General features: G+C 42.0%; 1 protein-coding gene across 2 annotated transcripts in view; it reads left to right on the forward strand.

Moving 5' to 3' along the window:
* Positions 1–25,201, forward strand: part of EFHC2 (EF-hand domain containing 2) — a 51,433-nt gene that overhangs the window by 13,729 nt on the left and 12,503 nt on the right. For both annotated transcript variants that reach the window (XM_028727334.2, XM_028727335.2), the window contains 8 exons: positions 3,639–3,862; positions 10,916–11,167; positions 13,262–13,372; positions 13,677–13,815; positions 17,977–18,142; positions 19,763–19,905; positions 23,145–23,341; positions 24,429–24,562. In XM_028727334.2, coding sequence (XP_028583167.2) covers positions 3,639–3,862; positions 10,916–11,167; positions 13,262–13,372; positions 13,677–13,815; positions 17,977–18,142; positions 19,763–19,905; positions 23,145–23,341; positions 24,429–24,562 — 1,366 coding nt within the window. The remainder of the gene's footprint in view (positions 1–3,638; positions 3,863–10,915; positions 11,168–13,261; positions 13,373–13,676; positions 13,816–17,976; positions 18,143–19,762; positions 19,906–23,144; positions 23,342–24,428; positions 24,563–25,201) is intronic.

A 25,201-nucleotide genomic window follows, 5' to 3' on the forward strand; every position in this document is an offset into this window, starting at 1 on the left:
ACTGTGTACCTTCTTAAAAATTGTTCATCCAAAGGGAAAGTATTGATTTGCGGCCTTGCTGCGAGGACCTCACAAAACAATTGGGTCTGAGTTGTGTTGAGTCCCCTGCTCTTCCCTGGAGCCAGAAGAGCCAGAATGATCCCCTTTGCTTATCCTGGCTCCTTTGTTGCAAAGCAGTTCTTGGAAAAATGTGATGCAGAGTGTAGAAGTGTAGAACAGCATTCTGCTACTAAATGTTAAAAATAGTTTAAAAGAATACTCAGAAAGTGCTCCATTCCTTTTTAGCAGAAGGCATTTTCTCCTTTCTTTGCTATGTGGCTGGCCACTTCAGGTTTTAATACCACTCGAATTCCCCTTCCAGATGATTGCAGACTCGCAACACCCCAACAGTGTTAAATGGAGTAGTAGGGATGGAACCATAGTGTACCCAGTCATAAGACAAGAATTATGATATCATGAAATTGATAGTTGAAAGACCTCACAGTCTGCGATCAGATGTATGCATTTCTCTGAGAAACAGCAGACAGATTTTAATCATGTTGATTGAGACACAGTAGAAAGATAGCATTTTGTACTAGATTAAGTTTTCTTGTTTTTATATTTTACGATCTCACGATACAAAGTCTGTCAGTTGTAAAGATCTTCGGATACCTTTGAATTTCAGATGTGAATTCAGGTGTGAATTCTATTGATATGGTGATATTCAGAACATAATTCATTGGCCTTGGGCAATAGTTTCTGATTTACGCAAGGTAAAATGTAAAATGTTAATTGGTTTTCTCCTGGTTCAGAGGGGGGAGTAAAGTTTGCAATAAATCTCACAGTCTCAGATGCAGAGCTCAGATACAGTCTGCAAGCTGTGAGTGGGAGAGGAGAGGGTTTTTTTTGCTGAAGTTTCTCCTGTTTTAATTGTGTATATAATATGTACTGTTTAAATATGTTTTGCTTATGGAGATCTCTCAAAATAGAGGACAAAACTTTTCAGGAGTTCACAATTGAAAAGTGGTGTCTGATATCGCTGAGGCGAGTTTGGCAGGGCTATCTTATCTGTTTTTCTGCTTTGAAATGCAGAGTTGCCTTGAACAACTAGCTCGGGCTGAGTTTTATTTTGGTGTGTGATAGGCAGAAGCAGAAGAGGGGGGTTGATTTCCCCTCAGGCTCACAAGCTGGAAGTTTGCTTGTTTTAGTCTGTGTCTGCATCTAGGGAGGAGATGTGTAAGGCCTTCGACAGGGCATCAATCTCACTCTAATGGGACTGATGATGACTGGCTGGAATTGGGCCACATTCAGCTACCAGACATTTCTGGACTGGCTAGTTCCAGGTAACAGCTTAAATGGTTTCAGTTCCAGACCATGGTAAAGAGCTGGTGTCATCATCCACACTCTGCTCAGCAAGGAGCAGGTGCTACTCCCACTCCCAGAGGGCAGAAGTATTGCCCTGAGGGGTGTTGCAGTTTGATTAGCTGGTGATGTTGTCGGTGGTTGACAATGTTTATTTATAGCCTGTGCCAAGTAGATCTTGGGGTACCCAACAGGCGGGGTAAGCTTGTACAAGCTGTGTTTTCTGGGCTTAAGCTGGATGCTTAGTGTTTCCCATTTCCTGAGGTGAATTTCAGAAGGAGCCAACTTGTGTTTTGCATAACTAGTTGGTCAATAGTTTTGCCTACATGGTGGTGTTTAGTGGCAGTGAGTTCCACGGATGCCGTGTAGATGGTAGCTGGTTTGCTCCAACAGTAGTCTAGTAATGCTGGTTAGCATTCCTGGAGTTAGTCAGTTTCCTGGAGAGTTGAAAGCAGGAGTGTTTCGTATCCCTCTGGAGCAGTATGGGATGCAAGTATGCAAGCTGTGCAGTCAAGTTTGAGTACAGTGCCCATAGCTGTTAAATATCCAGGAACATAGGGAGTGATGTCTGTTATTTACAGGGGGGTTTACAGAGGGGGTTCTTGCTCTGTGCCAGTAGAGTGGACTTGGTATTCTGGGAGGAGAATTCCCAGAAGGGGAGCAATTTTCTCTGTGATCATTCTTCTTAGGCTAGTGAAGAAGCCAAGAGGTGTTCATCTCTTTTCCCAAAAGGCAGAGTCCATTTTCTCCCAAACATGAAGGGAGGAGGGGAGTCAGAGAGAAAGAGATGGAAAGATGGCGTTCTGTGTATCACAAGTTTCTATGTTTGCCTCACTAGGAAGTGGTAGTATGGCAGAGAAGCTAGCAATTCTAAAGTAACAGGAAAAGTAGCTGTGAAAAGGTTGCGCAAGTGTTTTCATTGTTCTTTGATCATGGGCTGTGAACAGGTGTCTTTGGCGGTGTCTCTGAGGTTCTTTGGAGCCAGGTAGTTGTTCCTCATTGTCAATGTCAGGAAGTTTGACCTGCAACTGTGTGTGCAGCCAGTGATGTCGAGACTGAGGCGGATAGCTCAGAGCCACTGGATTCTGAGCTGTATCATTCTGGTATTGGAAGTTTGCTGTATATTTCTCAATAGAGTAGACCAGATTAATTTACTTTGTTAGGGTCTTGAGTAGGGTTTGTAAGTACTCGTATTGTAGTAGCCTGGAGGGGGCTGAAACATGTTTTTGTTATTTATAGTTACTGTCTTAAGTGGTCATCCTCAAGACCCGAGGAGCTGAAGTGCTTTGTATAAAGTGACTGGTCCTGCTTGCCTGACTGGGAGTCAGTGTCTAGTATGGTGTTTCAGTTTGGCGATTCCTTGGTGTGGTGGATGTCCAGGAAGCAAACTGATTTTCAGGGCTTGCAGTTATTCAAATATCAAGCTGTAAAACCACTTCTAGTTGCATGTGGATGGTTGCATTTTATCTATGTGTGTATTCAGTTATTGGATTTATAACACGCCTTTCTACTCTTAAAAGGCAGCTCACAATACTATCTGAAAAATTCAGTTTAAATGCAGTTTAAAATCAAACTATACCTTTACAAGCTAAACTAAAAACATAGCACAGCACCACTGTACATCAGGCAGATTAAGCACTCTGGCAGAAGGCAAACCAAATGGTTGCCTAAATGAAAACTTATTAACTTGGCGATAGAATGCCATAGGAGGTGGGGCCAGATGAGTCTCTTGAGGCAGGGAGTTCCACTGACCAGGAGCAGCTACAGAGAATGTAAAAGAAACACGCTGCACAAAGAAAAACAGCATGTTAATAATGAACCTAGGCTAAATCCTCTGATATGTTAATTTTATATGTTTTTCCTTTCTTAAGATGGAGAAGTATTCAAATATGTGATACTGTTTGAATTTTCTGATGAAGCCTGAAAGAGATTCAGCAATTGATTCTGTCAAATGTATAAACTGGTCTGGTGATTTTGGGAGTTAGAATTAATTTCTTTTATTTGGCTGTGACTACTGTTAGCTTTTGGTTCACAGTTCATTTCTCAGGAATGCAGACTGATAGATTTCAGTAAAAGTACATATTTATAATATGTTGGAATACAAGTATTAAGAGACTATCATTTTTTCTTATCTCTTTAAAGCGCTATAACTTTATGATTTTTAAAAAACTGTTTTATTATTCTTTTGGGGGTCTCAATTTTTCATATCAGTAACAGTATTTTCCATACCGAGTAACTTTAGTGTAATGTTAGAGGTTGGAATATATGATATTAACTGCATTTCCTCTTCAATACAGGAACAATTCTTCGGCGTCATCGGGTTCCACTTCCGCCTCCTAATGAAGATCAGTTCTATACTGTAGATAATTTCAACATCGATACAGAGCTAATCTTTTATGGTCGAAGATATAGGATTATAGACTGTGATCAATTCACCAAAAACTTTTTGAGGAAAATGGGAGTCAGATTGAACTGTCCAGTAAAGTGTCCAGATGATCCCTATACCAAAGAACGTCAGAAGGTTAGCTCTAGCAGTGCTGGCTAAGTACATGCTTGGTTGCATTGCCCAAATAATCGGAATGTTTTTTATAGCATGCTTATGATGAAACCCCTTCTCGTACAGGTGACAGGATGCTGTCAGCGGCTCCCGGCTGGTTGCCCAGGAAAGTATAAAGACAAGGAAAAGTTTCTTACCTTACCATACTTTTTTATTTCAATCTTTACAGAGAGAGGCTATAGAACCCAGTCTCTTGGATAATGTTGTTGTCCTGAGTGAATCTCTACCCCCCCCCCGTCTCTCCCACTTCCTCATTCATCATTCTCATCGTCTTCTCTACGGGTGCTGCTACATGCCCTCTGTCTTTGAGCTCTTTGCTTTCCTACTTTTAAGGCTTGCCAGGTTCTGGGAGATGAAGAGTCTGGAATGCTTTCTAATGACAACATGTCAGCTGGGTATTTTTCTGGATCTCCCATAATTTCCCAGCTTTCCCCCTCATCTGCCTCTGAGCTGCTACAGTGGTACCTCTAGTTATGGACTTAATTCGTTCTGGAGGTCCGTTCTTAACCTGAAACTATTCTTAACTAGAGGCGTGTTTGCTGCCGTTCTGATCCTGGGGCAAAGTTCTCAACTCGAGGTAACTCTTCCAGGTTAGTGGAGTTTGTAACCTGAAGCCTTTGAAAGGCGTTTGTAACTCGAGGTACCACTGTACTTCCCTCAAACCCCTGTTGTAAATCTGTACTCTCTTCCTCCTCCTTGGGAGGGCCAGGATGGGGAGGTGGTCTCCATCATTCCTCCTCTGCCCAGTCCCTGACACCAGGGGATTTCAAATGCAGAGTTGTTCACATTGTGAATTTATTTTATTTTAGAAGAAAAACAAATCCAGAATGTGCCGGTTGAGGTAAAAAGCTTATCTGAACAGGCCACATAATGTAATAATTGCACAATCCCATGCCTATTTATTCAGACGTTAGATCCATTGTATTCAATGGAGCTTATGCCTCCCAGGAAGCAGTAAGTAGTATGGTGGGGCAGAGCTGCAGAGCCATCCTCCTGACACCATCGCCACTGCTACTGGAGGGTACTGGGATGGGGTAGGATGGCAGTGGAGTTGAGTGAGCCGCTGAATTGAGTCTACCAGTGCATCCATGCAGCCCTGGCCTCAGCATCATCTAGGCAAGCTATAGTGATGCTTGTGCTGAGAAGGCTCTGCCCCCTCACACAGCCCACTGCTGGTCCCAGATAACTGTGCATAAGATTTCAGCCTAAAACTGTTGAGCATATTTCTCGACTTGAATTCTGTTCTCTTCATAATGGAGAGCAGATGATGGATGCAAAATAGCACGCAATTTGTGTCTGCATAGTGTTATATTTACCATTGATGTAAAATCCAGTGTTTTCAATTCATCCGGTGGTGAATGAGACTGTTAAAATCTGGTTTCCTTCTTTCATTTTGCTTTGTGCATAGCATACTACTGTAATCGGTAGACATTAGTGGCTATTGTTAAATCCGGTGCATTTATATAGCATACTGCTGTCATATGTAAATAAATATTGAACAGCAGATTAGTGAAAACTGTAAAAGTAGAAAAGAAAATGCTTATAATTATCTTTTAACACCGCAGCTCTGTGTACGTACCTGGGAATAAACTCCATTGAACACAACGAGGCTTCCTTCTGAGTTGAACTTCCAATCTTGCACATGTTATGTGAAATTGTTTTTCTTTGAATTTATTTATTTAAAATGTATATACCACATTCCCTGCTATGAACTTGTCATCCAAAATGGTGTTTAATGAACAGTAAACCCAAAGCTCCCTGAAAAAGCAATATGATTTGTTACTTTAATCAATTTATTGCTCTGGTCAAAGGCACACACACACACTGACCCTATCCCCCATCTTTTTGAGACCTTTCAAATGATGATCAAAAAGGTTTTTGCAGTTTATTATTTAAGCTCCCCAGAGCCTTTGCAGAACTGGTTATGTATACAGATCCGTGCTATTTGAGCTGAAAATCTTGATTAATTCAGTAATAAATGTGACTAGTTGACATATAGGTACCCCATCTCATGTTCGCATAAATACCATTTGCAGAAAAGAAGGAGAGCAGACACAGGGATGTGCTCTCTTTCTGGTAGAGATGAATTCTAAAAAAAATAATCTTGAATGTTTACTGATATCTAATGCCTGCTTGTCTATAATACCATTATATGGCAAGGGTAGCCTTGTCAGATAAACAGTCATTTAGATGATAGTAACCCATATAGTTGAACTGATGGAGATTTAATGTGGGCTCATAAGATCTGGATTCATTGGCCTTAAGTGCTGGAGAAATGATGGACTGTTGGCAGGATGGTGGGGCTAAGAGACTGGAGCTCTGGGTAGGCACAGAGGCTAAGGAGGGGACACTGAATAAGGAGGGGACACAGGAGGCAGGGAACTGAAAGACAGTCCAATGGCAGAGTGGGTAAAGGGATGAAGACCTAGTAGGCCACCCTTGGCCTTAGAAGCAGAAACCTAAGGGAAAGATGGATGGAAGCAAGAGGGGGTTGCAGTAATGGGGCCCCCAAGGAAATGAGGTTGCTGAAAGATCCCATCCAGTTCCCAGGGATAGGAATTGTTGTGTTCTGTTCACATGGAATAGAGTAGGGATTGATGAATAAGAAATCTAGGTAGGTGAGTGAGAATAAAGGTGCAAGTCAAGTAGCTGAAGGAAGAATGGGCTGATAAGCACAATATGAAAAAAGGAGAGATGAGGAAAGGTTCCATGTTATGGCTGAAAACCACTCATTTCACAAACGCGCTAGTTTATCTTGCAGAATACCAGTAAGGAACCAGAGGGCCTGCGAAACTGAGGGAAAGGATACCTAAGTTTCTTGTACCTGAGGAAAAACTAGGGAAAGACGTTGGAAAATAAAGCAGTGGATTGGAGTATGGGACTAAAGATGGAGCCTGAAGGGGAAATAAAAAGGAATTTAGCAAGCAGAGACCAAAGGAAGAACAGTGATGATGAAAAGGGTGAAGAGGGACATTGGAAATGGGTGTCAAGGGAAGAGTAGTAAGAGATAATGGAGTGGAGGAAAGAGGAGATTGGAAGAGGAGAAAGTTCAGACTACAGAGCTGAAGTAATGGGAAGTGAGATATTGTTGAGAGGAGGAGGGAAAGAGATTCTTTGGTAACAGCTAGACAACACATGGTTGGGGAAATTAAACAATTTATAAAGAGGTACATATAGAAGCAGAGAGCTAAGGAAATAATTGTGGGGAAATGGGTTGTAGAGACGCGGGCAAGAAGCAGCTGGAATTTTTCCTACTGTTTCTGCAACTCGCTTGTGACCAAAGGTTGAGTAGCTGTGATGTCAGAGAATATTCTCATATATTCTTATTCCTGAGTGGACAGATTAAGTCATGGAATGCTGAAAATCAGGGTAGCATCCGCCAGGAAAAGCAGATAGTCATTGAGTGTTGTGGAAAAGCATACCTAGGTTCTAGGGTGCAAAAACCAGAAAGGCAGTGTAAAGTTGTTATGAAGATGTGAGCTAGATTTTACTTACTGATGCAAAATTAGCTGCTGAGTGTAGGCCTTCAGGTCTCTAAAATAAATTAAAAAATTGCAAAAAAGCCCCCAGTATATGAAACTTTTGCTTTGTCCATCTATATATCCCTTGTAGTACAATTCCAATTCAATTGTTTTCCTGCTGATCCCACAGAATGTTTCGGTAGACATTTTGTTTTGCTGAATGAAGGTGTAATGTATTCATAGCAAGTTTGTTTTAAAGCCTGGGAGAGAAACATAGTGATAAATAAATACTCCAGAGAGAGATTAAGTAGAATAAATCTCCTGATCTGTCATATATTGGCCAAGCTTAACCTGCCTTCTACATTTTACTGATGACCTTCAGTGTCGTTTGTCAGAAACCTAGCTGTAGTCTAAAACATTAGCATGAACATGCACAATTATTATAGTTCCAATTTGTAATATATTTTGGGATGGCAACAATCTAACTTTTGAATGGCAACCTTCTGAATGGCAAATTCTTTTGTGATCCTAGTTTAAGCATATTGATACTAGTAACGTTTAGATGCATTTAAAGCCACTTTCTGTGGTATTGTTTGTCCTGTCTTATGCCAGCATTACAGTTCTTTTGCAGGATGACATGAGGCAAAAGGAATCAGAAACTGTAGGAAGAGGGTGGTGATCCTTTGTCCTTTGCGAACTGCAAATTTTGATAAATAAACAAAAATCTTTTGCACTGCAAATGACAATAAGCCGCAGAGCATAGCTTTATATTGCCTTAATTGGATTACAGTGCAATCTCCTGTATGTCTCTTTACTTCTGAGTAAGACATGTAGGTAGTTATTAGTAGACATGTATGGAATTGCATTGTTAATCTTCCTCCCTTATCCGTTCCTCTGTCTCTAAAAGGAATTGTGATGGAACTGTTTTTAGTTGAACTGCATATAACAACTGCTGGGGAAGCTATATTTCTATTTATATTGCCATTGTTATTTATTTACCATACTTGGTGTTTTAGCTGGCATGTAAAATAACTGACTGGGAATGTATATCTTAAGCCCAGCTAAATCGGGCAAATCTAACTGTGATCTATTCTCCAGGAGGACTGCTGCGTCAGTCCATGGCAGATTTAGAGAATTGTTCATCTCTCTGTTGTTATAATAATGCACTGTAGAATATAACTCCTTCAACAGTGTATTTCACTGATAAGTGAGTGGCGCCTGTAGTATCTTTTAGCTCTGTGTGTTGGCATTTACACTCCACTTTTCTTGAAAACTAAACTTAAAGCTGTTATCAATAAAACAGGCAAGTTACAAAGAACAATCATCCCGAAAGACAACATAAAAATTAGCCACAGAAGAAAGACATGAACAGCATAGTACAGTAGTAGTCAATAACACTGATGTGGTGTGGTGTTTAGAGTGTTAGACTAGGAACTGGGAGGCTCAGATTCAAATCCCCATTTCACCATGATGCTCACTGGGTGAACTTGTCCCAGTGATCATCTCTCAGCCTAAACTACCTTACAGAGTTGTTAGGAGGATGAAATGGGGTGGGGGTAAAAGCCATGCATGCCAACTTGAAGGGAAAAGTGGAGATGTACATGTAGCAATGAACAACGAAATAAACACATAATGGGAAACTTGCTCTGTGTGTCCCCACCAAATGAAGTGAGCGAAAGGGCCTTCTCAATGGTGACACCCTAGATTCACCTTTATGGGTTGTTTCCCTCCCCCCCCACCAAGTGAACACCTACCATATTGTTACTTTTTATGTCTTCATCTCTTTGTATCTTGTGAAATATTTGTTTAACAACAGCAATATCGGTTTGTTATGGTCATCTATAATACAAGGTATAATGATTTGTCTGTCTGTGAAATTCAAAGTCCCTGCACTCTGTATACTCATTCCCTTTAGCAGCAGCATGTACTTTTAGGTCCCCAGGCCCTGTGAGAAACTTTCCTCAGAGTACTGACATCTTCTAGGTTATTACTTGCATTGTGCTTTTATTCCATCTTTCCTTCAAGGAGCATAGGCTGGTTGACCTGGAATTTGTCCCACTTTTGCTTCACGACAACTTTGTGCAGTGGGTTAGAGTTAGACAAAGAGATAGTGACTTGTCCAAGGCCACCCACTAAGTTTCATGGCTGAGCAAAAAGATTTCAGTTCAGCTCCTCCTGGCCAAAGTCCAGAGCTCTTATTTACTACACTGCTTTGGCTATTAGCCTGCTGTATCCACAGCTCTCCTACCACTTACGTCCTTCCCAACTAAACTAAATTCTCTCTTTCCTCACAGCTGTTGCATTAGTTTTTAATGTTTTATGATGATTACTTTTCGAGTTTGCAACATCAAGGCAGATTAACCAGTGGCTGGGACCCATGTGTTGATAGGGAGGCAAAAATATCTCCTTTTCCATCCCTTCTTATCTTGGATCCCTGCTTCCTCCTCCACTCCTTTCCCAGTCTTCCTCTTGCCCCTTCTGCATTTTGCTTCTGTGATGTCACAATATCAGCAGTAAGTGTTCTAAAGAAATTAGAAGGTGGAGGTAGTTCTCTTTGCTTTGTGCTTCCTTCATTCTTCCTTTCCTCTGCCCCCAATTCACCCAGGTTTATTTCATTGTAATTTGCAGGTAAAAGTTCAGCCTTCTGAAAGTACACAAGCTTATTCTGATGCTACTCGTACAATGCCTAGGGCAGGGGTAGGCAATGTGGTAACCTTCAGGTGTTTTGGATTACAACTCTCATCCCTGGTGTTGACCATGCTGGCTGAGGCTGATGGGAGTTGTAGTCCACAGCTTCTGGAGGGCACCACATGGACTTCCCATAGGCTGTTTTGTCTCATCACTAGGATGTTCCAACTCTGGACATGAACAATTTCTTCTTCACATATTTTCTTTCCCAGCCCCTCCACCCACCACTCCTGACTCTCCTTTGTCCTTATCTCTGCCATCTCCATATCATGCTCTCCCTGATCTAACAAGTTAAGTTAATAACTTTAAAGAATACTAACAGGTCCCCTTTGAGAACAGAAACACCCCCCAGTTGATTAATAAGGACTGCACAGTTTAGTTTATTGTTTAGTATTGTTTTATATGGGGAGGACAAACTTCAGGAAGAAAAAAAGCCATACCTTTTACCCCTTCCACAGGTAATTACATGGATAAAAATAAAAAGTCGCCTGGTGGTAAGGTAGTCATAGAAGTATTGCTATTTCCTGAGGGTTTTCAGTGTTAAAAATTGGTGTTAAAAGTGGATTTCAAGCACCTCACTTTACGGAAACTGTTTTAATGGTGAAAGTGCTATTCAGATGCTTGTTTACATTGAGCATATATTCCACCTGCTCTAACCCAATTGACATATATCCCAGCATTGTGAAAATCCTGAATGACTCGTCACAAGGGGCAACAGAGAGTGGGCGTTCCTGACTCTAACCCTTGTGGCTCCTGTAAGGAATACATTTTTAAAAGCTGCTGAAATGTGTAGAAATAATGCTTAACATGAAAACTAGATGTTTCTGTACATAAGAAAAGCTTTCACCTCTTCTCTCCTGACCTGCAGTTGATAGATAGCATGAAACCTTTACGTCCATATGAGCGCTTTGATACACTTCAACAATTTCTGGAGCATGACGGACACGTTTTACGTTTTTATGGCGTTTGGGATGACACTGAAAGCATGTTTGGGGATGTCCGAGAAGTGGTGCTACATTATTTTTTGGCCGATGACACCATTGAAATAAAAGAAGTGATACCACTGAACTCAGGTCGGGATGCCGTGCCTTTATTCCTCAATAGGAAGAAGCTACCCAAGGTAAATTATATATATATATCTGAAAACTATGGGTGGTAGTCATTATTCATTTGTTTCCTAAGATGACTGGGGTGTATTAGGTGCCAACTACCCACCTGTGGTCCATGTTCTATTCATTTCCATGGGAGAAGAACATGAGAAGAGCGGTGCTGAATCAGGCCAAAGGTCCATTGGGTCCAGCACCCTGCTATCCATAGTGACTAATCAGTTGCCCTGAGTAAAAGTCAAGACCACTTTTGCAGGGAGGCTAAGAGTTTCCCCCCATGTTGGAAAGTTCTACTTTAGGAAGGGCCATAGTTCAGTGGTAGAGCATCTACTTTACATGCAGAAAGTCCTAGGTTCAATCCCCAGCATCTCTGAGTAGACCTGGTAGGGACCCCTGCCTGAAATCCTGGAGAGGAACTGTTAGTCACTATTTATAGTACTGAGGTGTGTGGACCAATGATTTGACTCAGTATAAGGTAGTTTCTAATCTGTTCCCAGAGGTGGACTTAGGGGAGCGAGACTGGTTTGGTTGCACTGGGTGCAGGGCCTTCGGGGCACTGCAGGAGGAGCCTCTGCTATGATGTAGAATGGGATGCAAGTGGTGACACTAAATTTTGACTTTGCGCAAAACTCTTAGTGGCTTAATTCATAATTCAGAAATATCCTTTATGATCTGTTAGTTCTGTTGCCTGCATAGCAACAGCTGCAGATCTCACCCATCTCTTCCTTTATCATGCTTGGCCTTTGATGTCAGTAGTAACACCATAGTGGATTCAGAAGCTCACGTATATCATTATATTCAGCATGGCCAGGGTGTGGTCTGAAGGCACTTGAGGCTCCCACTTTGCTTATTTTAAACAGGTTTAGCTCTATTCAGTGCCTGGATAGGTAAGGTAAAGGACCCCTGGACTCTGGGGTTGCGGAGCTCATCTCGCTTTTCAGGCCAAGGGAGCAGGCGTTTGTCCGCAGACAGTTTTTCTGAGTCATGTGGCCAGCATGACTAAGCCGCTTCTGGCGCAACGGAACACTGTGACGGAAACCAGAGCACACGGAAACGCCATTTACCTTCCCACTGCAGCGGTACCTATTTTTCTACCTGTACTGGCGTGCTTTTGAACTGCTAGGTTGGCAGGAGCTGGGACAGAGCAACGGGAGCTCACCCCGTCGCGGGGATTTGAACCTCCGACCTTCTGATTGGCAAGCCCATGAGGCTCAGTGGTTTAGAAGGGGGAACCACATTATGCCACCTTAGGTTGTAAGAGAAAGCAGAAATGTAAGAAAATAAATAAGATGATATAAATATAAGTAAATATAGAAATGTAAGGAAATAAATAAGATAATATAAATATAAGAAAATATAGAAATGTATAATATAAATATATAAAAATAAACTATATAGAAATATAAGAAATATAAGAAATATAAGGAAATAAAGGGGACGCGGGTGGCGCTGTGGGTAAAACCTCAGTGCCTAGGACTTGCCGATCGTAGGGTCGGCGGTTCAAATCCCCGCGGCGGGGTGAGCTTCCATCTTTCGGTCCCAGCTCCTGTCCACCTAGCAGTTCGAAAGCACCCCTAAGTGCAAGTAGATAAATAGGTACCGCTTTAAAGCGGGAAGGTAAACGGCGTTTCCGTGTGCTGCGCTGGTGCTGGCTCACCAGAGCAGCTTTGTAACGCTGGCCACGTGACCCGGAAGTGTCTGCGGACAGCGCTGGCTCCCAGCCTCTTAAGTGAGATGAGCGCACAACCCTAGAGTCGGACACGACTGGCCCGTACGGGCAGGGGTACCTTTACCTTTAAGGAAATAAATAAGATAATAGTGATATGGAATAAGAGTGCAGATCATAGCTCAGTGGTATATGTGTTGCAGGCAGAAGGTTTCAAGTTCACTTTCTTGCATCTCCAGCTGAAAGTATCAGTGGCAGGTGATGCAAAAGACCTCTGCTTGAGTAGGCAGTGCTGTGCCAGGTGGACAGGTAGCCTGACCTGGCATTAAGTGACCTCGTATTTTGTAGAGCCTCAGGTACCAGATAATGCAGGATATTCTTTTATGTTGCCCTGATAGTTACAGATATTAACAGCCTATTCCTCTCCCTCCCTGGCCCCTAGTATGGTCCAATTGGACTGTACCAGCCTGGTACAATCACAGATCGGACAGTCCTGAATGTGTTTGGAGGATTAGTAGGAAATAAAGGCCGTTACATTCTGGACAATCGTAAGGTAAGCTAGTTTCTGTAATTATACTTTACAGAATGCAACTTTATTTGTTTCTGATCTCCACGTATGTGCTATGTGAAGCAAGCAAGATTCCTTTTTTAAAAATAATAATATGCACACCACAAAATCCAATGTTTCTGTTTCTGTATTATAGCATTTGTTGGAATGAAGGTGGTGGTGGTGGTGAAATAAAACATTTTGTTATACTCACCTCTTTTATGTTATGCCAAGTTTCCACTTCCCCAAAAAGCTTTCATTTCAATGTGAGATTCATACAGACTTTTGTATTTTTCCTTCCCATTGCTAGACAGGAGCAGTTCACCAGGAATTTTATAAAGACTGTGACCTGAGCATAGGGTCAGTAATCAATGTTTGGGGAAGAAAGATAGTTCTCTGCGATTGTGATGAATTTACCAAAGAATATTATAGGACAAAGTATGGAGTCAGTAAGTAACAGTACTGATACTTTTATGTACTAATTTTGAGCTGTGGATTTACATGGAGTGGCTATTTTTGGGGGGGGGGGTCTTTTTTTTTTTTTTTTGCTAAAAATATTTTTGAGTAGTTTTGTATTCCTAGGACAGGTTTAGGTTTGAAATCTATGTAAACAATATATTTAGTAAGAAACAAAAATGTAGATTATGCCCAGTGAAGGAATAATGGAATTCCTGCAGTTTTGGCTGCCTTAGTTGCTTCAGCAAATGAAACAGCTCCACTTGTACAATGCAGATATGGGTCCACCATTTAAATGGATGGAGAAGACCTTACTAGCCTTACCACTGATGATGCCAACTGCTAGATTAGAGCAGAAGGATGCTATCCAGAACCATTAAAAGCAGTGAGTGGTATTCAACAACATTTTACTCAGAGTAGACATATGGAAATGAATGGACCTAACTTGGTCATGGCCATTCATTTCAGCGGCTCTACTTTGTGTAAAACTTAGTTGAATTCCACTTAGTGGTATTACATTTCTTTCATTGGAATCTGGACCAGGTCCTTGTATTGAGGCACCCCTAAGTGCAAGTAGATAAATAGGTACCGCTTTTAACATACACAGAGAGAATTTGGACCAACAAAGCGTTTTAAAATATGCTAGGGGGAAAAATATTAATTATGTTGAACTGACTGTGTGTTTTAGGGATCATAGCCACCTCATACATTATTTCCTGTGGTGACCAAGTTTTTAATATCTCATATGAGGGTTCTGTTTGGGTGAGCCAGAGTAACAGGATGAAAGAAGAGAGCTTGAAAGATGGACTTTCTTGGTCTCACAAGCGCCAGCCAGAGTTTCTTGCTCTGTGGATCAGTTGTACATATATGACCTCTTTTTCATTTACCACCCCCCTTGGCAATTCTCTCACCTGATTGCAACTCTCAACCATCTCTTTACGCCAGGCATTTGTGACTGATCTGAGCAAGCTTACGTATTTATGACTTCTGTTCTGAACGAAGCCTTTTGTGAGCAGACAGCAGTTCTGTGCCCTTCACACTTGCTGTCGGATACACCAAACATATAGGGCCTGCCCTGATCGATAGCTTTGAAACAACATAAAACTTAGTTTTAATGCTATGTGTACGTCCCTGCCCTGGGGGACCATTTGGCGAAGGGTTGATCATAAATATACTCAATAAATAACTCATTGGGGACAGGAAGAAGAGCAGAATCTGTACTGTGCTCACCTCTGGACAGATTATGCCAGGGTACAAAAGATATTATGTAAATAGCCAATTACATTATCAGCCCACCATGGGGTTATGGGAAGGGGCCATAGCTCAGTTTTAGAGCACCTGGTTTGCCTGCGGAAGGTTCCAGGTTTAACCTCTGTCATCTCTAATTAAAAGGTCAGTTAGAAGGCGATGGGAAAGTCCTCTGCCAGTCAAAGAAGACAATACTGGGCTAGATTACAAATAGCGTAAGGCAGCTTCCCTTGCACCCTCATGATTAGAGGCTTCTAGTGAATTCCAGGTGACAGGGGAAGCCTCTTGAGCACAACTGAACTCTAGGCAGATGTTATTACATTTCCCCACAAAATCTGGGGCTGCGTGGATTCCCCTCGAGGCATAATTTCCTAACAACTCTATTTTTAATGCCCTATAAATTGGAGTAATCTTTTAAAGCCAGTGTTTATATATTTGCATGTGATGGATATATTGGAAGTTTTGCTTTGTTTTTTTGGCAAAATGCCATGCATTATCTCTCTGACAAGAAATTACTTGAGTTCAAAAATGAAAATTTCTCCACTCACCAAAAGACGACAGATGTGTTCAGCACAGATATATATATTAACTAATCTTTTTAAAGCTGTTCTCTGTCACATTCTTTTAAAAACACCACTGCTTAGAGAAAATAACAAGTTGATTGTACTATTGTGAAATCCTAATTATCACAGATTGCACTAAATCTACTGGCATTTCTGTTGTCATTTGCTGTTATATTTTCATTACTTTAGAAAATGTCAGGGTAACTTTACAGTTTGAGGGGGAAAAATATTTCTCTGCTGACTTCACCCCTAATCAGTTTCTGAATATATTGCTGATTGGAACTACAGTTCTAAACATAATTCCTTGAATGTAAGTCTCATTGAAATCAATGGAACTTACTTCCAAGTAAATATACTTAAATCTGCATATAATGCAGTTTTTCTTATGCAGTATAAATTACTTTTACCTAGATTGCTCCTATCTATTTGTGGTAAATTATTTATATAAGTTAACCCAGCAATTATTTCAGGATTAGATTGACATAAGTTTCGACATTGATTACTTAGGCGAGGAAGTAGATGACATACTGGACCACATCAGCGAGGCCGGGGGGGGGGGTCTTGTCGTCTGGACAGCCCAGGACCTCCATACACTCTGCCCAGGTTTGCGCCCTGGAGAAATAACTTCAGTGCTGCCAAAGCAGCAAAAACAATGTGGGAGGCAGCGGTTATGAGTTACTGGTCTCTGTAGCCACAGTGGGTGCTGTGATACTCCAGCGGTTTGACTTTGCCCCTGGAGGTGCACTGCATTGTCTTTTGAGACAGATGGATGCCAACAAGTGTAAATAAGTACCTCCTGATGTCTGCTCTGAATCTTCCAACACTAAGTTTCACTGTCCACGAGTTCTAATATTATGAGGGAGGGAGAAAATCTGTCTCTGTAACCACACCATGCATGGTTTTATGCATCTCTGTATTAGGAGGAATGTGCACTAAAATGCATATGAAGTTTGGGGAGCACTTTAATAATAATAAAAAGCATAAACTGATGTGGAAGTGTGGGCATACTGCACTTAAGACTGAAAAATGAAAATAGCAGATTCATCCAGTTAAAGTTCAGCCCTTTTAATTATCATTGAATGCAGTTGGAGATTTAAGCATCACCCTAAATAATTCAGATTGGTGGGACTAAAAGGTTGTTAACTTTTGCTAGGGTTTATACCTCCTTGTCTCTAACATTGCCTCGGTGTTTCTACCTGGCATCCTTCAGCTAAAGGCAATCTGTGGCTGCTTTGGGGGAAGGCTTTTGTCACTACCCACCTCCCGAGCAAGCAAAGTGGCAAAAATGTTCCTGGGGGAGGAAAGCAGCTTCTCTTAATTCAGGGCCCATTGAACAATATATCCCTGTTGATCTCAGACTGAAGCCAGGGTAGTCTGTGAACTGCCTGGTAGGAGGAAAGTAAGCTGTTCCCCAGCCCATCCGCTTTTTGGGCTCCTTTGGGACGCCATTTCAACATGCAAGTTCTCTTTAGTGCATCCGCTAGCGTTGCACTAGATGGCACTGTTGGTATGCAAGAGAGATTGTAATCAGAGTCATATTTGTTATGCAAGCCCTGAAACCCAGATGCACCAGGCTACCCATACACTGGAAAACGCTACATTTCTTTCTTCTCAAAGGACAAATGCCCACCATTACTTTCTAATTCTGCACACGCATCTTTCTCCGATCTGGTTGTTGTTGTTTTTTCAACCGCCATGTGTGGATGTCTGTCCATGATTATTATTTTTAAACAGCAAAAATGTACAGATATAAACCAGGTGAACTCAATGGAAATGAATTGGCTTAACCCCCAAATAGTTTTATTTAACCCGGCAGTCACTATGTAAAAGGTTGGGTGCTCCCATGCAAGTTACACATTGTTGACTATGGTAATGATGTCAACGAGTAAATTATGTTTATGAGATGAGTGCAGATCAATTCACCGGGATTAAGGCAGCATTTAAGAAAAGAACACAGAGTGGGAAAGACAGGTTTGAAAAGGCTGAGCCCATTGCAAAGATAAGAAGGACTTTTGTTTGTTGGCAGTCTCCCAAGGCTCATGGAAACATTTCGGTTTTTCCCATCCATAGAGAGAAGTTGACAGAAAGCAGAGAAAAATATCAATCACAGTATGCTCCCAGAGGAAACAACTTGAAAAATATTTTCAAAATTGGGCTTTCCTGTTTAGGGGAAACATTTGCTTTTCTAAAATGCACACGTTATTCTTCAGTAATATATCTGCCAAAAGGGGAAAACAATTTTGTTTCCTTGAGATTGAGAACTCCTATCTTGAAATGCAGTGCCATTCTTAACATATTCAGGAACTGAACAGTGAAATGTCAGTTGCCAATTTTGTGTTACAGAGGACTTTACTCCAATTCCGTACAAAGCGCCACCTCCTCCGAAAGTAGAAAGAAAGTTCCCACCGTATCATGGATTTGGCTCTGAAGAGGACTCCCTTTGCTCCTGCACGGGCTTGCTTCCCAAACCACCCCAAAAAGACTTCAAGAAATTCATGGAAAAAGACAGGTATCTGAGCAAAAGCAATATTTGGAACCTACCCCTCCCCTCAATTCCTGAAATGGAAAGTGAGAGGGGGAGGGAAATTACCATTAAACGTTTTTATGTCAACCGATTTTACAAAAGGGCTTTGTAATATTCATAATTCTTATGAGTCAAGCAGATAATAGATTTTCAGAATTTAGAGTCTGTGTTCCTACCATACATGCCTGTTTTCATTAATCTCAAAGGCTTAGCTCTAAAAGAGATAACAAGAACCACAATAGTGACACACTAGTGTCCAGTATGTAATGGGGGAGAGATGCTGTCCTCTCCTTCCTTTGTTTTCCCATTTACTTTTCCTGTTTCCACTGTCTAATCACATGCTGTGCTGCCTAGTGATGCTTTATCAGTTTTGTAAGGGATTCTGGGTTTTGTTAAAACTTTTTTTGGAATCAGTGCTTCTGTGTTACTATGGTTTGCTTGGGAGTTTTTATTAGCAGAATGATGGAGGGAGAGCCCAGACATGTCCCCTTACCCCCTTTTTGGTGGTGCGGTAGCTTTGTGCGATGGCCAGTGCCTCCCTTCCTGCTGACGATGCAGGGCTGGGTGTCGGGGTCTGATCCCTGCCGGAGCACGAGCTTCAGCTCCCATTCCTGGCTTGAAATCCTGCTCTGTGTCAGCCTGCCAAATTGGCCAGTGGTGCGGAGGGCTGGGCTCTCAGAGGGCAGGCTCTCGGGAACAATCAGGCTTCCCTCAGGCCTTCTCCTGAGGGATTTAAAATAGCTCACACCAGCCCCTGATGCCCAGCTCTTCTTTGTGAGATCACAATTGCTGGGCTTCGTTGGCTCAAGCTCAGTGCAAGACCTGGGGGATTTTCAGCCTTGGTTGGGGGGGGGGTTGTACCTCCAGAAATAGGATATCCCGTTAAAGGGATCTGTGATGGAGTTGCTTCTGACCATTTGCCCAGACGGGGGGCTTGGGCCTCAGCCCTCTTAGAGGCGGGGATCCCCCTATTTGATGTAAGTCATAGGAATCCCTGCTGCTGGGTTGATCCTGATGTCATTTCCGGTAGGCAGCCCAGAAATAAATGCATACCCAATGTCTATGTCAAACCACTTCATCTGTAGGCAATAAAGTCGTGGCCTGGTTTGATCCCATTCAACTGTATGGTCTCCTTTATTAGTAGCTCACCTGAGCAGGGGCGGCGGGTAGTGTGTGGTCGTGTCCTGCCAAGTAACTCCAGATCCATAAAATCATGTGTTTCTTGTCTGGTGTGGTTATTGGAGTGCCATTTACAATTTATTGTTTTAGTTTGTAAAATCGTATGCCGCTTTTTTAATCAGCTACCTCACAGAGTGAACACTTTGTAGAATGTAAACAGCTTCTGATATTTTGCTACTGCTTAAGCTTAGGTTGGTTATTCCGCCCCATCCCCCAAACAAAAATGTGTTTGGAAACACAAAAACAAACTCATTAAAGGCAAAACCTGGGCATGGGTAATGGCAATCTTCTCAGTGGTTCAAACTGATGTAAAAGTTGACCAAAGACTGTTAACTTTTTAATTGTTTTACTAAACAAATGGCAGGACTTCTCCATGTAAAGGAAAAGGAGACAAATCTTGAATTTGTACCTCTTCTGCTATTACAGGCAAGGCCTCGAAAGTAATTTACTGCGATTTCTTGCACAATTTATTACTACTGATCCCATTGACAAAGACCGGAAGTTCATTGTTTCTTATTATCTGAGTGATGACACCATTCAAGTGTTTGAGCCTCCTCAGCGAAATACAGGTGAGAGAGCAGATTCAGTTCTAGGTAATTCTAGTGAAAAGGGCAGAGGGCCTTAGGTATTTATTTATATTAAAGGATCACAACCTTCGTCAGATGGGTGGAAATAAATGCGAGAAATAACTCGTGCAGGGACACACAAGGCACACACATTTGAAGGCAAACAGACCTGTTGCCTTAGAAATGGTAGCACTATCCCAGGATTACCTAGCCCTAGCAAAGCTGTATTGGAACCAGCTAGTGCCAGCATAACAATGGATCATGCAGAGACGCAGTGGCCAAACTCCTTTGAGGATGAAGACTTGAATGTGCAGGAATCTTTAAACATTTGCTTATTTCTAAAAACCCAAATTGTTGTAGCATGTTTGCATGCCCCGGACACATAGGTTACTATTCAGTCTTGTCTACAAGCCTACAAAAGTCCCTGGCCTGCAGATTAATGTTTTGCTAGTCTGTTGGGGGCTAGCAGAGGAAAAAAGGAGGGCGTTTCTATGATGAGGAGATATCCTATGGCTAGCAGGCAAATCCTTAAATACAAGGCTGTGTAAAATCACAACTTCATAGGCTGCATGTCCTCTGGTTAGTATCTGGGTGGTATGTAATTGTGGTAGCTGCCTCCTCCAATTTGGTCACCCCCCCCCCCCAATTTGTTCTGATTCAGGTGTTAATCACCAATAAAAGCTCCTGCTGTCTCTGGCCATAAACTGCGTAACTGGATAGAGATATCTAAACTGAAACCCACCATTTTCCACGGTAGCAAAAGAGTACTTGATTTTGTATGGGCATTTAATATGCAGTACGCTGTATGGGGGGCAGGGGAAAGGAAATTTAGGTGCACTTTCCTGATGCTTCAGTAATGTATTGGTGGTCTGAGAATTTAATGCAGTTTAGCTTTTAAGGAGATTACGCAATGCAACTGCAATTCCCAGGCCTAAATGGATCGCAGGTGGTAGAGTCTGTTGGATTTGGATGGTGGTTCATTGTTGGTACCGTAGGTGGGGCAGGGGTGATGGAAGGGGATTATACCCTTTTCTCTCCCAGTGTTTATGATAATTATCTGGTGCACTTTGTGGCCCCTTTTGCCTCAGAGGCAGCTGTGCATATTTTTCAAGGTGGGGGTACTGCCTGCGGGTTGGGAGACTTGACAATAGGTTGGGTAGTTTGCTGGTGTGTGAAGGCTAGGGTGAAGGCTCCATTGGCAATCCTAAGGGATGTGTGAGCTGGCTTTTTCTAGACTCCTGTGCTTGGCTGACCAGATCCTTCTGGCAAGCCTGAAAGTGGGACCTGAACACAATACTCCTCTCCCCAACTTGTGATTCCCAGCAATTGGTGTTCAGAGACATTTACTGCCATCGGATAGCCCGGGGATTGGGAGCCAGTGCCCCTCTAGCTGTCATTGGACTCCAACTCCCATCAGCCCCAGGCAGCATGGCCATTGGTTGGGGATGACAGGAGTTCAGACTAAGACCAACATACGGAAGGCCACAAATTCCCCATCTGTGATAACAGCTGATAAGACTAGTAGCCATTCTTTCTTCAGCTAGTGGTGATAGGAATGGGGACAGACTTGTTTATCATCACCCTCAAAATTCATACAAGAAGGTTGGGTCTGGTATACTCCAACATTCTGGGCAATTGCAACAAGAGGAAGTGATAGAAACTCTTTCCTAGGTGCTGTTTGTGCTCGGGTAAACAAGATGGTATACTTTGTGTTGTGCTGTATTTCTGAAAACAAATTACTGCACCTTCTCCAACCTCCCAGATCTTTACACTAGAGGGAGAGAAAGAGAGAGAGAGAGAGAGAGAGAGAGAGAGTAGTTTGGGATGTGCTGTCTTTGTCAGTGCCTTCTGAATAATTGGTTTTATTTTTCCATATATTTTTTCATTGCAAAAATTATTTTATAGTTGCTAGAAAGTAAATGTCTCTAAGTGAAGAAACCCAGAACCCATAATGGCATTAAAAGCTTTTGTTGACTAGATAATGCAGCTGTCTGCTCAAACTGATGGTCTTATATGCATCAGTAACTAGATGGGAGGAAGCTGTTGTGACCTGGCTTCTATTCTTGACTCTTAAATTATCATGCTTTTACAGGCTTAAGTCAGATCCTGAATTTTACCTTAATGGATTTTTCACCTTTCAGTTTTATTGTGAAAGGAAAATTTCTGAACCAAACTCAGGTTGAATAAAGCATTACAGGTTCTGCATTTACTTATAATTTGGACTCTAAATGGAATTTCATTGTATTGCCCATCCCTTTTTATGACACTTATATCACCAAATAATACATATGAAACATTTTATGATGCCTAATGCATGCTTTGGGGCTTTTGGTTGGGAGCGCAGATATATGCAGGAAATGAACCACAGGCATACCAGAGTTCATGTACTGCTTGTTCAGCCCAAAGTATTATATGTCCAAGGGAATGATCTGAGGGCACATGCTGCAGCAGCCACTTAGTTGAAAGCTAAGAGGGTCTCTGGTTGGGTCGGTGCCTGGATAGTGGACTCCCTGAGAGCATAAAGACTTCCATTCCACAATGGAAAATGGCAGAATATAAAAGTACTTCGTAAATCTCGGGTTGACCAGGTGGTACCTCCACATGTTATTCAACTGAGCTTTCATCAGTCCAGCTTGCATGGCCCAAAGGTCACGGATAACTAACTTTCCCCATTGATTTCAATGACTTGGCTTCTAGGATAAACTAACTAAGGGAACTTTATGCATGGATAGTTTCCCATCTCCTTTCAGCCACAGGAGCCTCTTGAAAAACCTCTCCTGAGGGCCGGAGACACTCCTGAACAATGTGTGACGGGGTGTGGGAGACTGATGGGAATCACCCTAGGCTTGGATGATAAGATAACTTAAGGAAATTGATGGAAGGAAAGTTTCCCATTCCCCTACTTCCAGGAATTCCTTAAGTTAACATAATGTGGAATCCAACCCATTGAAATCAGTGGGTCACGTTCATCTTCCTCCCCAGCAGGCTCCTGTACCGCATCCCACACCATTCCCAACCTACAGAAGAAACTTGATGAGGGATGCACTTAGCTGTTGTGGGTGGGAGGAAGGATGAGGAACTCCTTTGTCAGACACTGAAATGGCCATATCAAGGAATCTGCATTTAAAGGTGGAAATAAATACTGTGGTATGGCCAGTTGGCTGATAGGAAATTTGAGGGTGCAGTTTCTTTGGTTTCTTTCTGAAATATGCAACTTGTTATTTATTGTTCTCTTGTTACAGGGATAATTGGTGGGAAATTCCTGGAAAGAGGTCGTGTTAAGAAGCCTGGGCAAGAGCTATATAAGGCTGAACTGTCTGAGTACTACACAGCAAAGGATCTGTATGTCGGAGCTAAAGTGTGTTTCCATGGACACGTCTTTCTTTTGGTGGATGCTGATGAGTATGCTTTCAACTACATGGAGAAACATGCAAATGAGGCAAGCTGTGCTTTCCAATCCTTATTTGGCCTTTAAAGCATATGGAGTTTTATTATCTTGCTTAAATAATGGTGGCTCTGAAAACCACTGTTTATTCACCCCCAAGATCAACACAGAGCCACCGTTGTCTCATTTGAAAACGACCCGGTGAGAAAAACGGGTCCATGTTCTCAACCTGTTCTCTGCGAGATACATACCAAATAATGTCTTTGGTAAATGTCATGGAGTGCACTTTGTGCCTGATGATTCAGGCTTGCAGATTGACTTTCATAATGTCCTAATCCCGCCTTTGTTCCTGGAAGAATAAATCAGCAAAAGCAAAAAAGAGAACTGCTGATACAGTCTGCACTGTACCAGTTAATTTTCCCGTGCAAAAGATAAAGGAGTCAAAGCTAACCAAACAAAATCCATAAGAACATCTGATAGTTGTTATGGTTCCTTCTCCACAAAGGAGTTGTGCAAGAGCCCTTGGGAGAAAGAACAACCAAATAGAGATAAAATTAGGACCCTGAAAGGGATAGTACAGCGCTAGGGGCACTGTTTTTAAAAAGTCGTATGTTATGGGCAACTACGTACGTAACGTATTCTAGTCATGTTTCAATAAAGTTGCATTAGGGTCACTTCCAGACAACCTGTTATTGAATGTTCATCCTGATGTGCTTGAGCAAAGTTTGCAGGGAGATTAGATGCCAACCACTATTTATTGAACATTCGTTCTGATTTGTTGTGCAAGATCCCCAAATGGTGAATGCTGTTCCATTTCCGGTGCTGAAGTAAGATTCTGCAACAAGTCCAACTGGCTTCTGTATGTGGAGGGGGTGCCACATCTTATGCAGCACAATGTCTTTGACTGGCACTGATTTTCTCAGGTTGAACTTGGCATCACTTTGAAAACTTTTTATAAAAGCTACTTAGGGATTCAGTGCTGGTGTTTTAAAAATAATGCAAATATAATGCAACTAATGCATGTCTTTGTCATAAAGGATATGAATAACTAGCTACTGTAGTTTTCAAGCTGCTGTGCATTAGTACTTTATATGTATTAAATATATGTTCTGTTAGTCTCACCTGGACCCTTTCTTTACAGTTTCCTATGGCCAATATCTGCGTAATTTTGGACAAACTGAAGGCAATAGGAGAACCTCGATCAAGAGAGATTAAGCAGATTTTTGCAGCTGCTGATCCTCAACACACCACCACTATTGATTATGATGAATTTAGGTAAGTCTCTGAATGCCTAGACGAAAGGCAGTTTAAGTTTAGGGTATCTTCTGTGAGGTTCCTATCATCAATAACAGAGAGAGAAAATCTACTAGGATGTTGGATATTGGCTTTCTCTATTACATAGAGCACAAACAGGTTAACTAACACAAGGTCCTTAGCAGTGGTACCTGTGGAGCACCTATAGAGTCTTGTTCTGACCTGAATTTGTATCTTTTGGTAGGATGGACATATTGTGTGGAGTTTTGGCAGTCTCATTGCTATAAATGATAGGTGCAGTGAATACACACAGGCTGCATACACACCCTACTCTTAAAGCACATTTTCACACACACACCCGCACATTTAATAAGCTACAGTTCCCAGTACAGTGGTACCTCTGGTTATGAACTTAATTCATTCCAGAGGTCCATTCTTAACCTGAAAACGTTCTTAACCTAAGGTACCACTTTAGCTTATGGGGCCTTCTGCTGCCGCCGTGCCGCTGGTGCACTATTTCTGTTCTCATCCTGAGGTAAAGTTCTTAACCCTAGGTACTACTTCCGGGTTAGCAGAGTCTGCAACTTGAAGTGTTTGTAACCCAAAGCGTTTGTAACCTGAGGTACCACTGTAGTCTATGGGAAGGGCCGATGTGCTTTA

The sequence above is a fragment of the Podarcis muralis genome, chromosome 4 (genome assembly GCF_964188315.1).
Source record: "Podarcis muralis chromosome 4, rPodMur119.hap1.1, whole genome shotgun sequence".
In the NCBI taxonomy this organism is placed as follows: domain Eukaryota; kingdom Metazoa; phylum Chordata; class Lepidosauria; order Squamata; family Lacertidae; genus Podarcis; species Podarcis muralis.